This window comes from Myzus persicae, unplaced genomic scaffold, assembly GCF_001856785.1.
Source record: "Myzus persicae strain clone G006 unplaced genomic scaffold, MPER_G0061.0, whole genome shotgun sequence".
NCBI classification, from domain to species: domain Eukaryota; kingdom Metazoa; phylum Arthropoda; class Insecta; order Hemiptera; family Aphididae; genus Myzus; species Myzus persicae.
Window position 1 is genome coordinate 1 of NW_019100991.1, and position 14,978 is coordinate 14,978.

A 14,978-nucleotide genomic window follows, 5' to 3' on the forward strand; every position below is an offset into this window, starting at 1 on the left:
TCCGTAATTTCTTGTTTATGAATGTATATGTTTTTACCTTCGACTACTGGGTCTAGCACTTTTATTTGTACTACTGTTTCAGATCGCGGGTGTAATAAAAGATTTATGGAACTAGTTTCTACGTGAGTAGGGGCGTGTGAAAACGTTTCAGCGTTTTGAATTATTATTTTATTATTCGAAATGTCTATACTATCGCTTTGTTTTTTAATAGGGACTCGTGACCTAATATGCCATCTCTTGGTATAGGGAATTGTGTTCCTACTATGTTAAATTCTGTATCTATAATATTATTATTTAATTCTATGGGTATTTTTATTTTCCCTATTGTTTGAATGGGTTCCTTATGTATACCACGTAATTTAATTTTCAGTGTTTCATTTACTTTAAGTTCTCCGAATAAACAATTTATTTTGAGTATATTAACTTGGCTACCCGTATCTATTAGTAGGCTTAATTCATTTGTTTTACTAGCGGCTGATTTACATGTTATATGATTATTATTTATTACTGCGTCGATGTGGAAACATCGCACATCTCCTCTGCGATTATCTGGTTTATCGAACGGGTACCGCGTTCCTCGTTCGATACGTTCGCGTTTCCCGAATTATCATTTCTACTTTCATCGTTACGCTTTTTATAGCAACTATGCATACTATGACCTATCTTATTGCAATATGTACACATTATTGCTTGTGAAGAATTATAATTTGTGGGTGGCCTAGTAAAATTATTTCCATTAGGTGGATGGTTATTTTATTACGATTATTTGGATTATTTTGTCTTACGTTATTTCTACATTGCGAAGCATAATGATTACCATTACAATGATAGCATTTTATAACCGGTCTGTTAACGTTATTTGGTTGTGAATAATTATTTGGTCACGGATTATTTGTCCTTGTAAAATTATTAGAGTTATTACTATTATAATTTCTTGTGTTACCGGTTCGCATATTATTCGTTCGCTGATAATTACTATTATTATTATTGCGTGGGGAATTATTATCATTTCTATCATATGAATTATCATTTCTATACTTAAAATTTTCCCTCTCGGAATTATATTCTGCCTTCTCGGCTTTGGCTAACTGTTTTGCTATTTCAAGAGTTTTTGGACATTGTGATTTTACTATTGTTCTAATCGGATTTATTAGACCCTTAATAAAAATTGCTAACGTTTGTTCTTTTAATGTTTCGTGTATTATTCTCGCTTCTGAATCTATTTTATTAAGTGTACTTGCGGTACATAATTTATAATATAGTTTTTCTACTCTATGGCAATACTCATTTACGTCCTCACCATTGCGCATTTTAATTGAATTTAGTAGTATTTGTAAGCTAGATGCAGTTGTTACTTTGTTAGATCCTCAAACGCGCCTGTTAAATAACTTTTAATGAATGTCCACTTGGTCACATTTTTATATCGTATCATTTCTAACGCTCTACCAGTTAATCTGGTGGTAATATATTTTACTAAAGTTGGTGCATATTTTTCTTCGACTAGACCAGTGTTTCCCAACCTTTTTACCACCACGGACCACTTCCACAATATTTTATAGGTCGCGGACCACCTCAATTTTACACAAACTAGGAAGACCTTTTTTTGCTCATTAACAAGAATACACAAAATTTATTAAAAATTTTTTATTATTTTACTGTACTATTATATATAATTATTTAATTATTAAACTTTACTAATAATTTACTTAGTGTGATTTTTGTGGCTGCATTTCTTTGACCAGTTTTTCAATTCTCGGATGAATGTTGCTAATGGCTAAACGCATGTCGTCACTTACGTCCAAGCGATTTCTCTGTTTATTTTTGATCACAAGTAGACTGGAAAATCCTTGTTCACACAAATACGTAGTTGAAAATACTACTAAATAACGTAAGGCAATTTCCCGTAGTTGAATATGTAATGTTGCCCTTCTGCACCAAAATTCCTCAAGGTTCATACCAGAATCAAACATATTTTTGCAGTCAGAGTCATTTTGCAGTTTTAATAGAAAACTAAGAAAGGTACCGCGGACCACCTATGACTGGCCCACGGACCACNACTAGACTCACTGCCATGTCACATGCATTAACAAATGGATATATGTCATCCTCGCCCGTGCATAAAGGTATTAATTTAAACGCGTCCTCTAGTTTTATGGTAACCATTTTTTTATTTCGTAATTTTTTATCGAAAAATAACTCCGTGTGTTCAAAACTATCAGTAACCTTACTACGTGTAGTTCTACCTGACTTATTATCTAAGCTACTACTTCTCGTTAGAATAGGTTTCTCTTTTTTATTTTTTATTTTAGTTTTATCTGGACTGTCGAAATTTATTAACCTATGTGTAACGTTTAATATTTCCTTTTCAAGATTAGATGTATCTTTTTCTGTGTTATACGATGGATTATCTAATTCCAAAGGAGATGAATCTTTTTCTTTATTGTCTATAAAATGCCTTTAATATTCATTCAATACGCCCTTCATTACTTCCATTAATAATTCTCAATTATGTATATACTCTTTAATAATATTCAATAATAATTCTCGTAATAATCTCAATATACTTCAATAATAATTCTCAATAATAAACCTCATAACAATAATCTCAATAAATACTCTTTAATAATAATCTCATAATAACAATAACTCTCAATAGTTAAATCTCAATAATAATCACAATAATATTCTTCAACAATAATAACCTCAATAGGCTTCAATAATAATCTCAATAGTTTCAATAATAATCTCAATGACTTCAATAATAATCTCAATATAATAATCTCAATAACTTCAATAATAATCTTCAATAACTTCAATAATAATAATCTCAAATAATAATAACTTTTATAATCTCGATAATTTCAATGGGTTTTAATAATTAACTGAATAGGCTTTTTTATAGGTTCTACTATGACACCTACACTACTATTTATACTTGATTACCCAAAATAAATTTAAATTTTAAATAAATTTAAAAAAATATTTATATTATTAAATATAAACATACAAATGTAATAGTGTTGAATATAGTATTCACATAAATTGGTGAAGGATTTTAAAACATTATTTATGCAAGGATACTAACACTTATTATTATTAATATTATTATAATCATTATTTTATAAGAGAAAAATATCATTCATATTATATACAAATACTAACACAATTACTTATTTAAAATGTGAACTATGAAACCTATTGTAAATGGCATAAGCCATAATAATAATAATAATAATAATAATAAAAAAAAAAAATGTAAATGAAATTTTAACTAATTTCCCAGACTATGAAATTGTAAACTATAATGAAAATATGATGTAATGTGACAATAGCAATAACAAAGAAAACAAATTGTAAAGATTTCTGTCTTGCAGACATAAACCTTTTTTTTTCGCGGGGAGGTGTTGCGGGCCTTGGCATCTCCGCATATATAATATAATATTATAACAATGTAATATAGAATATATTAACCTTTCATAATGTTATTACGGTCTTAAACTCCGTATATATAAATGACATAAATATTATAATGATGTAATATAGAATATGTACTATCTGCACCTATCCATGTAATAAATCACTGGACAGGTACACGACTAGAAATCGTGGACACGAGTCGCTATTCTAAGAATCGGCAACAACAACCGAAAACACGAACACATACAAGCTGCACGTGCCGCTACATCAAAAGAACCGCCAACACTTATAAGGGAGCCCGTGGGACAGCCTGGGCAGATGTATCATAGCCACGGAGACCTGAGCAACTTCTCATCACACGCGCACACGCTATAATTATACACTTACCATACTTTCTGCTAAATAAACGTTATTCTACAGTTCAATTTGGTACTTGTTTGATTTGTCTCTAAAGTTTACGGCTTTTGGAGCCTTTGAGATTACGCACACAACATTTGTGGCCCAGTCGGTAGGACACAACATGCCAATAATTCAAACTCGTAGCTGTTTTAGCTTTTTTCTGGACTGTTTAGAAAAAACATTCAAATTTCAAATGCATATAAATCCGTGCCCTAGCTATCACTAACACACCAGTTCCAGGCGTGGATCTGGAACGTATTTACGGGGGGGGGGCATCTTAAATAAAATTTCAGCAGTAATGCAAGTCCATTTAAGCGCGAGTTTACGGGGGGGGGGGCATGGCCCCTTGCCCCCCCCCCTTGGATCCGCGTCTGCACCGTTTACAGCAGTGTAATATGCGTTGAACGCACTGCTCTCAACACGTACCTAGGTACTATTTACCATACAACCACAAACCTGTAACGGCTATAACTTCTTAAATAATTGTTTTCGAAAAAACATTGTTGTAACCAGTCCCTAAAATTGTGTGTAGTACGAAAAGTGCAGTGTGTAGTACAAAATTTAAAAGTGTGTTCAAATTAAATCCTTATAATAATAGTATAATACTATACAATTTTATAGCTTCACATTTTTTAATACATTAATGGTTTTTTGACAAACCATATTTTAATTATTATCTACATTCTACACAGATACCCAGTAAACAATATTTTGTGTTTTTACTTCTTATACTCATATTGTTTTTGAAGTTCCTTTAAATTGGTAAAAAATTACAGCACTATTTTAAAGCCATTACTTTATAACTAAAAGGTTAAAATATGATATATAATAATAATATGTTGAATGTTGATGATATATTAGAGTAAATTTATATGTAAATTAATTAATAATAATTTAATTTTGTTCACAGTAATGAATTATTATATTAATTATACATATTTTTATTTAATTTATATTATGTGTTATTGGTTGAAGAAGACCATAAGCATCGGTAATAAATAATAGAGCATTCATTTTTTATTTAGATTTGACTGATATGAGACTATGTGTAGTACGAACATTTGGATATTTTAGGGACTGGTTGTAACCATAAAAAACTAGGTTTAAAAAAAATTGAAAATTTTAAGGAGGATGGTAAAGTGTATTTGTTACTATTAATAATTGATAGATACTAACAAGTATGAAATTGGATACTTGTATTTATATTTTCCTAAATTGTATACTTACCTACTAAATTAACTTACAATTATTATAATAAAAACTTCATGGCGTTACATTATAATTCACAAATAACCACAAGTTACCAAATACGAAAAAATTGATTCTTACATAATATTGAATGCTAAGTTGAACAATCCCCTCATAAAAAATTTAAAACCAGAGCGCAATTAATATAATAAAATTGTCAATTTTCGGTGTTTATCAGTTCCATACATTATTGTATTGGTATAAGTTATTCAATAATGATAAATTAAACAAGGAGATGTGTAAGATGACAACAGCCAGCTTTGATTAAAATTACTGTCAGTCATATCAGTGTTTAGTATTTTGATTTGAAACAACAACATAATGTAACTAAAAATAGGATAAAGTTTATAAGGGTTACAATATCCATGGAAAATGAAAATATTTTTATACTAAAGCAATCTACACTGTTATACAAATATATTTTTAATTAATTGTATACAGAAAAATTAATTTAATATTTTACTGAATGTTTGTGTAAAAGTTAATTTTAACCTTTTCACTGCTATAATATTTATTCTCTGCAACGTGAGCACATAAAATTAAAACTAAATCTTAGATTCTGACAAGAGGGATGAATGTATTGATTTTACAATGATGTGTGTTTTTTATTTTTATTTATTTTTGTGTCTGTCATCATGTTTAAGGGCAGTAAAAATGGTACAATTTTCTTCTTTATCGATTAGACAGTGATAGAAAATGAAAGATCTAGTTGGTATTTAGGAGGATCAAAAGTGAAAAATTCCCAAAACCTTTCAAAAGCAGCTGGAAAAACAAACAAAAAATTAAGGAAACCAGTTTTTGATAAAATCGATTTTGATTTTTGTTGTAACTCTTAAAAAAATATCGTACATGACATTTTTACTGAATGTTTATATCTGTGTTTTCAATATACCATAAAATTTTTAAAATATTTATAGGCATATGCAATTTTTGATTACTTGTTTTTTAAACTAATGTGGAGAAAACATTTTTCTCAGTCAAATAACTTAAACATTTTATACAAGGTTCTTTGTGAGTTGTTGTTAGTGGAAATTAAAAAAAAAGTTGAGCGTAAATCCACATGACTTTTTACGAGCTTTAGAAGTAGACATTTTTACTACATTGGATACACTCCATTTCTCAAACAGCGATTTTCTTATTTTGTCATAATTCAAAAATGAAAGACTGCAAATACTTGAAATTTACACCATAAGTTTATGTTATGAATTTATATACTTAAGAGTTAAGATACAAGTTTCACTTCTATAATAATGGACAAAAAACATTTTGAAATAAATAAGAAAAAAAAAATTAATCTTTTCTACGACGTTTATCACGATCTTGTTGCTGTGGTTGAGACCTTTTAGATGCATGCTTAGCTTGTGTTAAGAACTGATCCAAACCAAATGGATCTTCTTCTTGTTGATGTTTTTCAAATTGAACTGGACCAGACCGACCACTGGCTTTAGGATCACGATCTGTTCCACTAAATTCTTTATTTGGCACAAATCTAAATAAAAACAAAAACAAAATCATAATTACTTAACATTTTTTTTATAAAAATAGACATTATAAGTTTAATTATTTTTCTAAAAAAGAAAATTATTGTTCTATGTAAATTCACAACCCATAAAATATACAAAATAGCTTTGAACTATTCAGTTTAAGTTAACTTGTCTCTTAGATTAGAGCTTCATTGAATAATTTATAATAATAATAATAATAATACAAATTAAATATTCCAACATAATAATATTAAACTTACCTATTTGTCTTAGCAATTTTGTCTAAATCATCACCATACACTTCCTTATCAATATTAGCCGATGGACGATAAATATGTTGAGCCAAAGAGCTGTTTCCACGCCAAGGTTTATCATACACATTATATTCTTCATCATCACCAAATCCAGTATCCATTCCTGCTGTTGTATTAAGCAAACGTTGATCGTACTGAGTATCTCCAGTTTTTCTAGTGATTGCTGGGAGTCCAAGAGCAATTTGTTCACTAATATCTCGATCTCGCAATACTTTGTTTTTACGGCTGTCAGCATTTCTAGCAAGGTTACGATCACGAGCTCTATCTTTTTGACGCTCCAAACGTAATTGATCACGTTCACGAGATTCATCATTCTTAGCAGATCCAGGAAGTCGAATACCTGCTCTTTCTTCTCTAGCTTTTTGAGCCATGGCTCTAAGATGTTCCTCTTTCTTTTCCTTTTCTTTTTGTGCCATTTTCTTTTCCAACTGAGCCCTCATTTCCACAGCTTCTCTGGCTTTTCGATCTGCTATGTATAAAGCTTCGGCCAGTTTAGCAAATTTTTCATTTATATGATTTTGTTGTAAACCTCGACCATCAGCAGCTAATCTTTTATCTAATGGAATTGTATAACCTTTAGCATTTTTCCAATTGGATATACAAGGAGGAATTTTCCATTCTTTCTGTTCTTTAACAGATGTCTTTCTGGTAGGGGAATGCATTAAAGGTGCAGGAGGTGATGGAGGACCTCGAGGAATTTTTTTATTAATTTTGAATTTTGGGGGTTCCATAGGATCTTTCTGAGCTTCCACTAATCTTACTACACGTTGTTTTGATCCTGAATTATATTCTTGTCCTTGTTCAGTAGGGGTGTAGCGGAACCATTGAACAGGAGCCTAAATAACATTAAAAATATAAAATATCTGTAAAAATAAGCTTATTCATAAAAATGAAAAACATTGCAACTTACAGGTTTATCTGCCGCTCGTACAGGTAATGCTGCCGAAACTTTAGAATTAGTTAACTTTTCCAGTGCTGCTCTTGTTTTTTCAGTGATGTCTGCAACTTCTTCTAAATCAGGCTTTTGTAAAGATGGATCATCTTCATTGACCACCTCAGATGGAAGCATGTCAGATAGTTTTGAATAGATCACTTTATCTTTTCTTTGACCTTGGCGAGCAATCACATCATATTTAACTTTACCATCAGAAGTTAACTGCAGTGCAAGAGCATTTGAAACAGATTCTTTATTTTCTTTTCCCATATTCAATGGATACTGAGCAACTTGGATTTCCGGAAAAGCACCACCATCTCCAAAATCCTAAATAAAAAAAAATAGCTGTCTTAACAAAATTATACTATGCATACATTTTATTTTAAAACAGTATCTCAAGAACAAAAGTATCCTAACAGTCAGTGGTTCACAAACTTTAAAAAAAATCAGAAACACTTTTTTAAAAAACAGAATTTTACGAATTATTATGAAATTTCAAGTATTTTTTTTGTATCTGTAGGCTTGTAGACACTATTAAATCATTTAAATTTAATTTTGAGGAATTAATTAGCATCAATTATAATATTCATAAAATTCTAGTATGATTGTTGAAAAATTCAATAATTTTAATCAAAACTTTAACTTGTTGTCATTTAGTCAATTTTGTTTTAGAGCTATGGTAAAAAAGACCAAATTGACTTAAAAAATTCGGTCTATCTGAATTTGGTATTCGAAACACCCGTTGCCGTTTAATAAAATGCAAGTTGTGTTGCGCATGCGCACACGGAATGATCTAACAATCATCAAGAAATGTGTATTTATGTATTCCCTATCCCCCCCCCACCGAATGCCGCATATCAATCTGATTTCACTGGACAGAATTATTTAGTGTTCCCTTTAAAAAGAAACACACTGCATAAAAATCATTATTTTTACAAATACTACACACATTGATCACTAGGTAGTAGTAAGTGACTGGTGACTGTAATTTGGTCATGTATTTTGTCAACATATAATAAGCATATGTCATACAATCCATACTATTTAAAGAAACTCTATGGAATATATTTAGCAGAAACAGTTAATTCCAACACTTGTGTTGTTTTAATTGTCTCGTGAACAATACTATTGTCTTAACATGTTGACTACAAGGAGACGGCTAAAAAAAATTTCAGAAACGAAAGCGGATTTCTAAACAAATTCCTCTGTGGTCAGACAGAATTGGAAGAAAAGAGGTCGCTCTGATGTTACTCACTTAAGACATACAAATATTATATAGGTACCTATGTTGCTAATTGCAATAAAAGTAAAAATGTCTAAGAAAATCAGCAAAAGCTAGGGAAATAAAAAAAATTCAACCTTTTGACCTAAATGTAAAATGTATATTTGTATTAATTGTTTTAATATTTATCAAGCATAAATTTATATTGATTAACGCATTTTGGGAATAATATGTTTTGTTTTATACAACATACATATTAATATAATTGTGTTTAAAAATGTATAGATTTGGCAGCTTATTGATAATTTGCATACCTACACATAGTATTATTAGTGTGACACCCAGCTATCATCAATTCACTGAAATATCACAAGGCTTTATGACTACCAACGTGTTAAAAATGGTTATGTTGCAGAAACGAAATTTTAAAAACTATCTGTGATTAATTACTTGAGCATTGAGTGTAAACATTCCTCTTATTTAATCGATTATATTAGACAATTATATAATTCAAAATTTCATAACAATATCTTAATATTTACTTCAACGGTTCTTGGTACCCATCCATTTCTGTTCCCGTATGGTGGGATTTTAACAGCGTACACTTCATATGTATTGGTTTTCTCTGCAAGTGTTTCGTTTGATTCATCATCTTCTTCCAAATCCTGAAGGAATTGTGTAGGCGCTGGCAATACACTGAGAAATAATAAATTAATATACATAAACAAATTAATAAGCTACAAAAGGTGATTGAGTAATAAACTTGAGTTTTGCTTACCTAAATAGAGACATTATGTAGTCTAACGTTTTGTAAAATTAAAATGATTAATATGACAAGATTAACAAATAAATTAAGAACAAAATATTAAGTCTCTAGGCTCAAGCAAACCATAATATAACCATAGAATAGTTAGTTTATATCATGAAGCTAACAGTAGGTATCCTATTAATTTGAATATTTAAACATTTAAAATAGGATCATTCATTGATAATCCAAGTTCCGCTGAACTCGGGTTAAACAAACTATTGTAAATCAGGCCCTAATAGTCCTGAACACGAATCAAGACTGAATCTTGTCTTTAATTATGACACGAACTAAGAAATTATATAATATGATTTATGATGATTTAGATGTATTCCTAATTTAATTCGTGATCCTATACTATTTATTTTTTTAATTAAAAGCAAGTACATAAGTACATTAATAATATAGGTAATAATTACTATTTAGTATTTACAATTATAATAGATAAGATTCGTAGTTTCTAATTTTCCATTAGTTAATCTTTATAACATTTTGTCATCTGATTATTGAAATGTTGATTAGTGAATATTGTATTATTTACTGGCTTATCAGTGTGACCACCCAACCAACGATAATATATCCCACAGATCTACAGTATTTATTATTATAGAAGTAGAAATGTAGAATAAGTAGTACTTTTTATTTTTATTTTGTCAAGTATAATATATTATTATATTATTATGTATATTTTGTTAAATTCATTATAATACTATAGTGTTTAAAATCAATGATTTTACTTAAAAAGTATACATTAAAACAATTGCAATGGGTTTTTGGAAAATATCTTAATTTTTCATCATTTTTTTTTCTGTGTTTAAGGCGTTTTTTAATAACTACATGGTTATATCCAGGGCTCGGGACTTTAAGCATTTGCTTATTAATTTTATGGATTGACTTAAAATCATAGCAGAATGCTATTTAAGTGTATGTGATGTTACTTACAACTTACAACACGTTCAATAATGAAATTTGAAAGTGCTTTTTTTAGCTCTTTTTCAAAAAAATGCTTATTTCCAGTTTTTTGTTTTTGTTTTAATTAATTAGTTAATTTTTTTCAACTATTTGTAAATATCGTTTACATTTTATTTTTCAGAAAATTCTTCGGAAAATCCATCAAATTCTTGAAGTCTCGAAAGAAAATTTTAATTTTTTTGTAATATTAAGTTAAAGATTCATTTATTTATTTTTTGATTTTTTAGTTCGAATTTTTAAGTTTTTTTTAGAATATTCATGCTTCAATTTAAATTTTGTAAATGCTTATTTGAGTGCTTACAATGATGCTTTTAAACGCTTATTTTAATAGTTTTAAGTGCTAAAAGTCCCAAGCTCTGGTTATTACTTATAGCCTATAGGCCGGCGTCCATCAATGGCATGCTGGCACATGGTGGGTTGGTGAGGGTGTAATATCGCCTCCTTCTTTTGCATATTTTTGTCGTACAAATTAGGTTTATGATAAAACAATGATAGTATCACAGAATAATTTTTTTATTTATAATAATTGTTTAATTTATCATTTATTCCGTGATAGTATAGGTAGTGTATTAGTGTTACATTATTTACATCCGAAAGAACACGTTGAATTCCCATAATATTAGTTATTACTTATTACTAAGTAGTATTTTATAATTGTTATTTGTACATTGTTTTCTTAGTTAGCTTATTAAATTAGATGGTTTTGTTGATAAAATGTATTAGTTTACTGGATGTCCCGGGAGTGGGTGAAAGTATCTCATACAGGGTATCCACCAGTGGTTTCAGTTTGATGCGTACTTATTTCATTGATCTGGCATTCGAGGAGCATATGACGTGCTCGACCGTAATGTAAATTGTAATAAGTGTTCCACAAATAGGACTACCGACTATGGCATGAGGGTTGGTTTCATATGACTACAGACCATGTGGCAAGTGTGACCTCTTCGGAAGCGACCAAATTTAACGTCGTTCCTAATGTGATTATTATAAATTATAATACTTACTTTTTATTATTTTATATTGACAATTATCAAAAATATATCAAATTTATTATGTAAATTTATAGAAATATGGCCAAATGGGAAGGGGAATTTAGTATTCATTAAAAATTGTGTAGGAGGAAAATATCCAACTAAACCGAAAATATTTAGAAGTGAATTTTTCATGATGCCTGTAGACAAGAATAAGTCAATATCTTTTTTTCCTAATCTGGAAGTTAATGTTCAAATAAAATAATTTTTAATCATTACTTAGAATAAGCTCTTATCTTCCCTATAAATATATAGGTAGCATAACAAAATGATCAACATTTGTACACACACATTCTCTTTAATCACATATATTTTTATGTCTTCAAAAATTCAAACACAGATGCTACTTGTATTAGATATACATATTTTGTAAAATTGATTGGCTCTTAGGTCAAATCATTGCATTTTTTGCATAACTGTGGGTCAGTGTCATTACAAAAATATTCATTATTAAATGTTATACCTCTTTAGCATGGGGCAGGGGCGTCATTTTTTTTTTTGGGGGGGGGGGGGGCGAATCGAGGAGACAGTTCCCCCCTCTCCCAGAAAAACTATTTTATATAAATTAGAACCAAGTGCTGCCATGCCATTGGGTACATAGTATACAATCTATTGTGTTTCTCAAAATGTTTTAAATTTTTAAAAATATATTTTTAATACATTTGTGGTATACATATTAAGTTATAAATATAATTAATCTAGTACACTGTCACATAACTTGAACATAATATTAATAATATTTTATGTATTATATTATAATCAAAGTTATTTAAGTAATTAGTAAATATAACATAAATTAGCTATTTCCAGGAATTGGCCTTGTGTTTAGGTAAAAATTGAAATCCATTAGGTACTGGCCCCAGTAACATTTTACTTATCTCTATCCAATCATTGCAATTTCCACTAGCCATTAATGTCTCTAAATCATCCCTTCCTTTGTAATTGGGTGGTCTTTCATTAACTTTTTGAGGTACACGTTCCAAAATTCCTACAGGAATGTATCGATAACAAAATGACAGCCATTCCAATAAAAACTTTCTTGTTGTTTCCACACCTCGAGTATCACTACCCCAATGTTCAAGACCATATTTTACAAATTTTTTTAAAATTTCTAATCGTTCATTACTGCTTATATCCCAATGACGATTCTCTTTTAGCTCTTTAAATATCCAAGGCTTTATCAAAGCTCCACGGCCAATCATAGCACCTGTTATATCTGGAAATTGAAGTTTTGAATTTGTATAATCTTCGTAAGACATTATATCTCCACTACCAAATACTTGTATTGGACTTGCTAATTTTGCACATTCATTAACATAATTCCAATCAGCCATTTTTGTGTATCTTTGATCTCTTGATCTTCCATGAACTGTTATAAGAGATACTCCACTATCCTTAAACATAGGTATTAAATCGTGTGCAACATTTTGATCTTTATTCACACCTGAGCGAGTTTTTACTGTAAGAGGTACATCAAGTACAGTTCTCATACTTTTCAAACAAACTTCTAACTTTTTACTTCTAAGTAATAAACCACTACCAGCTCCTTGTTTATAAATTTGATCTAACGGACACCCTAAATTTAAATCTAAGAAATCCATATCTACATTTTCTTGTAAGACTTGTGCACTTTTAGACAACATATATGGATTATTACCACATATTTGAATACCAAATATGTCTTCTGTTTCATGTCTTTTAGTTAATGCCCATTCTTGATTATGTCCTTGTAGCAAACTTGATGCCAGTACCATTTCACTGCAGGTTATATCAGCCCCAAACTCTTTACATATTCTACGAAAAGGTAAATTACCAACTGTAGTTAAAGGGGCCAAGTACAGTTTATTTTTCCAATTTATCTTTTTATAACTTTCTTCAACTAAAGGTCCTAAGTTTTTATCCTTATCAATTTTTTCAACAGCTTCATCACTTTTAGTAAAATTGTATAATTTTTTTCTTAATTTTAACATATTTTCTTTACTTAAGGTTTTACAATTAGTTTCACTTTTAATCCACGTTTCATATTTGGTTTGATCAATAATATTTTTGCCACTTTCAATATGGCTACTTCCATATCTACAGGTCAGTCCTCTAGGACAACGGCCCTTAATAGAATAAACATAACATGTTTTGTCAATATCATCAGGTTTTTTTTCCAAGTATTCTGTAACATTGTGTAAGAATTTGCATTTATCATGTAAACAAGAATCTTTTTCTGCACCATCAACAAGATTTGAGCATAAATGCTCTTGTGGAATTTGATAGTAAGTACAATTTCTAGATTTATTTTGACCTTTTAATACACTTTTAGAACACTTCTGCTTTTTAGAAGGTGGCTCATCTTCATTTAGTTGGTTTTTATCTGATTCTGAAATACAGTTTATTGCCAACTTAGGTACATGTCTTTCAATAATATATTCTTTTTTTATAGATGCAATTCCCTTATTTTCTTCCTGTACAATTGATTTAACAATGGTATCAGCTGTAGTATTTTTTTCTTCATTTAAACTAACTAGGTCTTCATTCTTGGATGACATTTTAAAATATCTGAAAAAATTGTAATGTAACATTAATAAAGGTATCTTAATTTAGGTACCCTACCTAGTTACAATTATTTTAAAGAAATTAGTATATAAAATCAATTTATAACTAGATTTCATTATAATTTAGAAAAAAATGTACATATTATTTGGTGGATGAGTATTAAATAACAGAATTAAGGTTATCATTAGTCTACTCAAATTATTGACATTCATCATGTTTTATACATTTGCATTTGTTCAATAAAATATGTGAATTAGTAATGTTAGGTGATTATTAAAACAAATATCTGTAACAAATTAATTTAGTAGAAAATAAATATACAATTTAACATTCAAAGCATTGTAATAAAAATTAAAATGTATAATTGTGTTAAAAACGTAAAATATAAGAAAGTACACAGTGACACTTATTAGTTACCTGTTAAACTTGTAAGGAGTGCAAATTACTCTATACAAGTATTTTACTTTAACGATTCAAATTTCGAATGGTTGTAAAATATTGTAATTTGTGGATTCCTGAAAACCAGACAAAACTCTGAACTCTGAACATTTAATTTGAGTTTTTGAACGTAACCAACAAATTAAAAAATTAAAAATGATAAATGATCA

At 29.3% G+C, this 14,978-nt stretch overlaps 2 protein-coding genes across 2 annotated transcripts; both read right to left on the reverse strand.

Annotated features, from left to right (window-relative positions):
• Window positions 1-6,235: 6,235 nt before the first annotated feature.
• Window positions 6,236-10,284, reverse strand: LOC111027179 (SNW domain-containing protein 1-like). The gene is made up of 5 exons (XM_022305422.1): window positions 9,797-10,284; window positions 9,561-9,714; window positions 7,773-8,123; window positions 6,809-7,698; window positions 6,236-6,553 (listed from the first exon to the last, which is right to left on the reverse strand). The coding sequence occupies exons 1-5, from the start codon at window positions 9,808-9,810 to the stop codon at window positions 6,355-6,357; spliced, it is 1,608 nt and encodes a 535-aa protein (XP_022161114.1). The 5' UTR covers window positions 9,811-10,284; the 3' UTR covers window positions 6,236-6,354.
• A 2,239-nt stretch (window positions 10,285-12,523) lies between these two features.
• On the reverse strand, window positions 12,524-14,966 carry LOC111027160 (tRNA-dihydrouridine(47) synthase [NAD(P)(+)]-like). The gene is made up of 2 exons (XM_022305392.1): window positions 14,788-14,966; window positions 12,524-14,373 (listed from the first exon to the last, which is right to left on the reverse strand). The coding sequence occupies exon 2, from the start codon at window positions 14,361-14,363 to the stop codon at window positions 12,627-12,629; it is 1,737 nt and encodes a 578-aa protein (XP_022161084.1). The 5' UTR covers window positions 14,364-14,373; window positions 14,788-14,966; the 3' UTR covers window positions 12,524-12,626.
• Window positions 14,967-14,978: the final 12 nt, after the last annotated feature.

Excerpts from the sequence above, each read along its gene's own strand:
- LOC111027179 (XM_022305422.1), bottom strand. Across the intron at positions 8,124-9,560 it reads GGGTACCAAGAACCGTTGAA|GATTTTGGAGATGGTGGTGC; the intron begins GTAAATATTAAG and ends TTTTTTATTTAG. Across the intron at positions 6,554-6,808 it reads AAAATTGCTAAGACAAATAG|ATTTGTGCCAAATAAAGAAT; the intron begins GTAAGTTTAATA and ends GTTTTTATTTAG.
- LOC111027160 (XM_022305392.1), bottom strand. The coding sequence starts at position 14,363 with ATGTCATCCAAGAATGAAGACCTAGTTAGTTTAAATGAAGAAAAAAAT.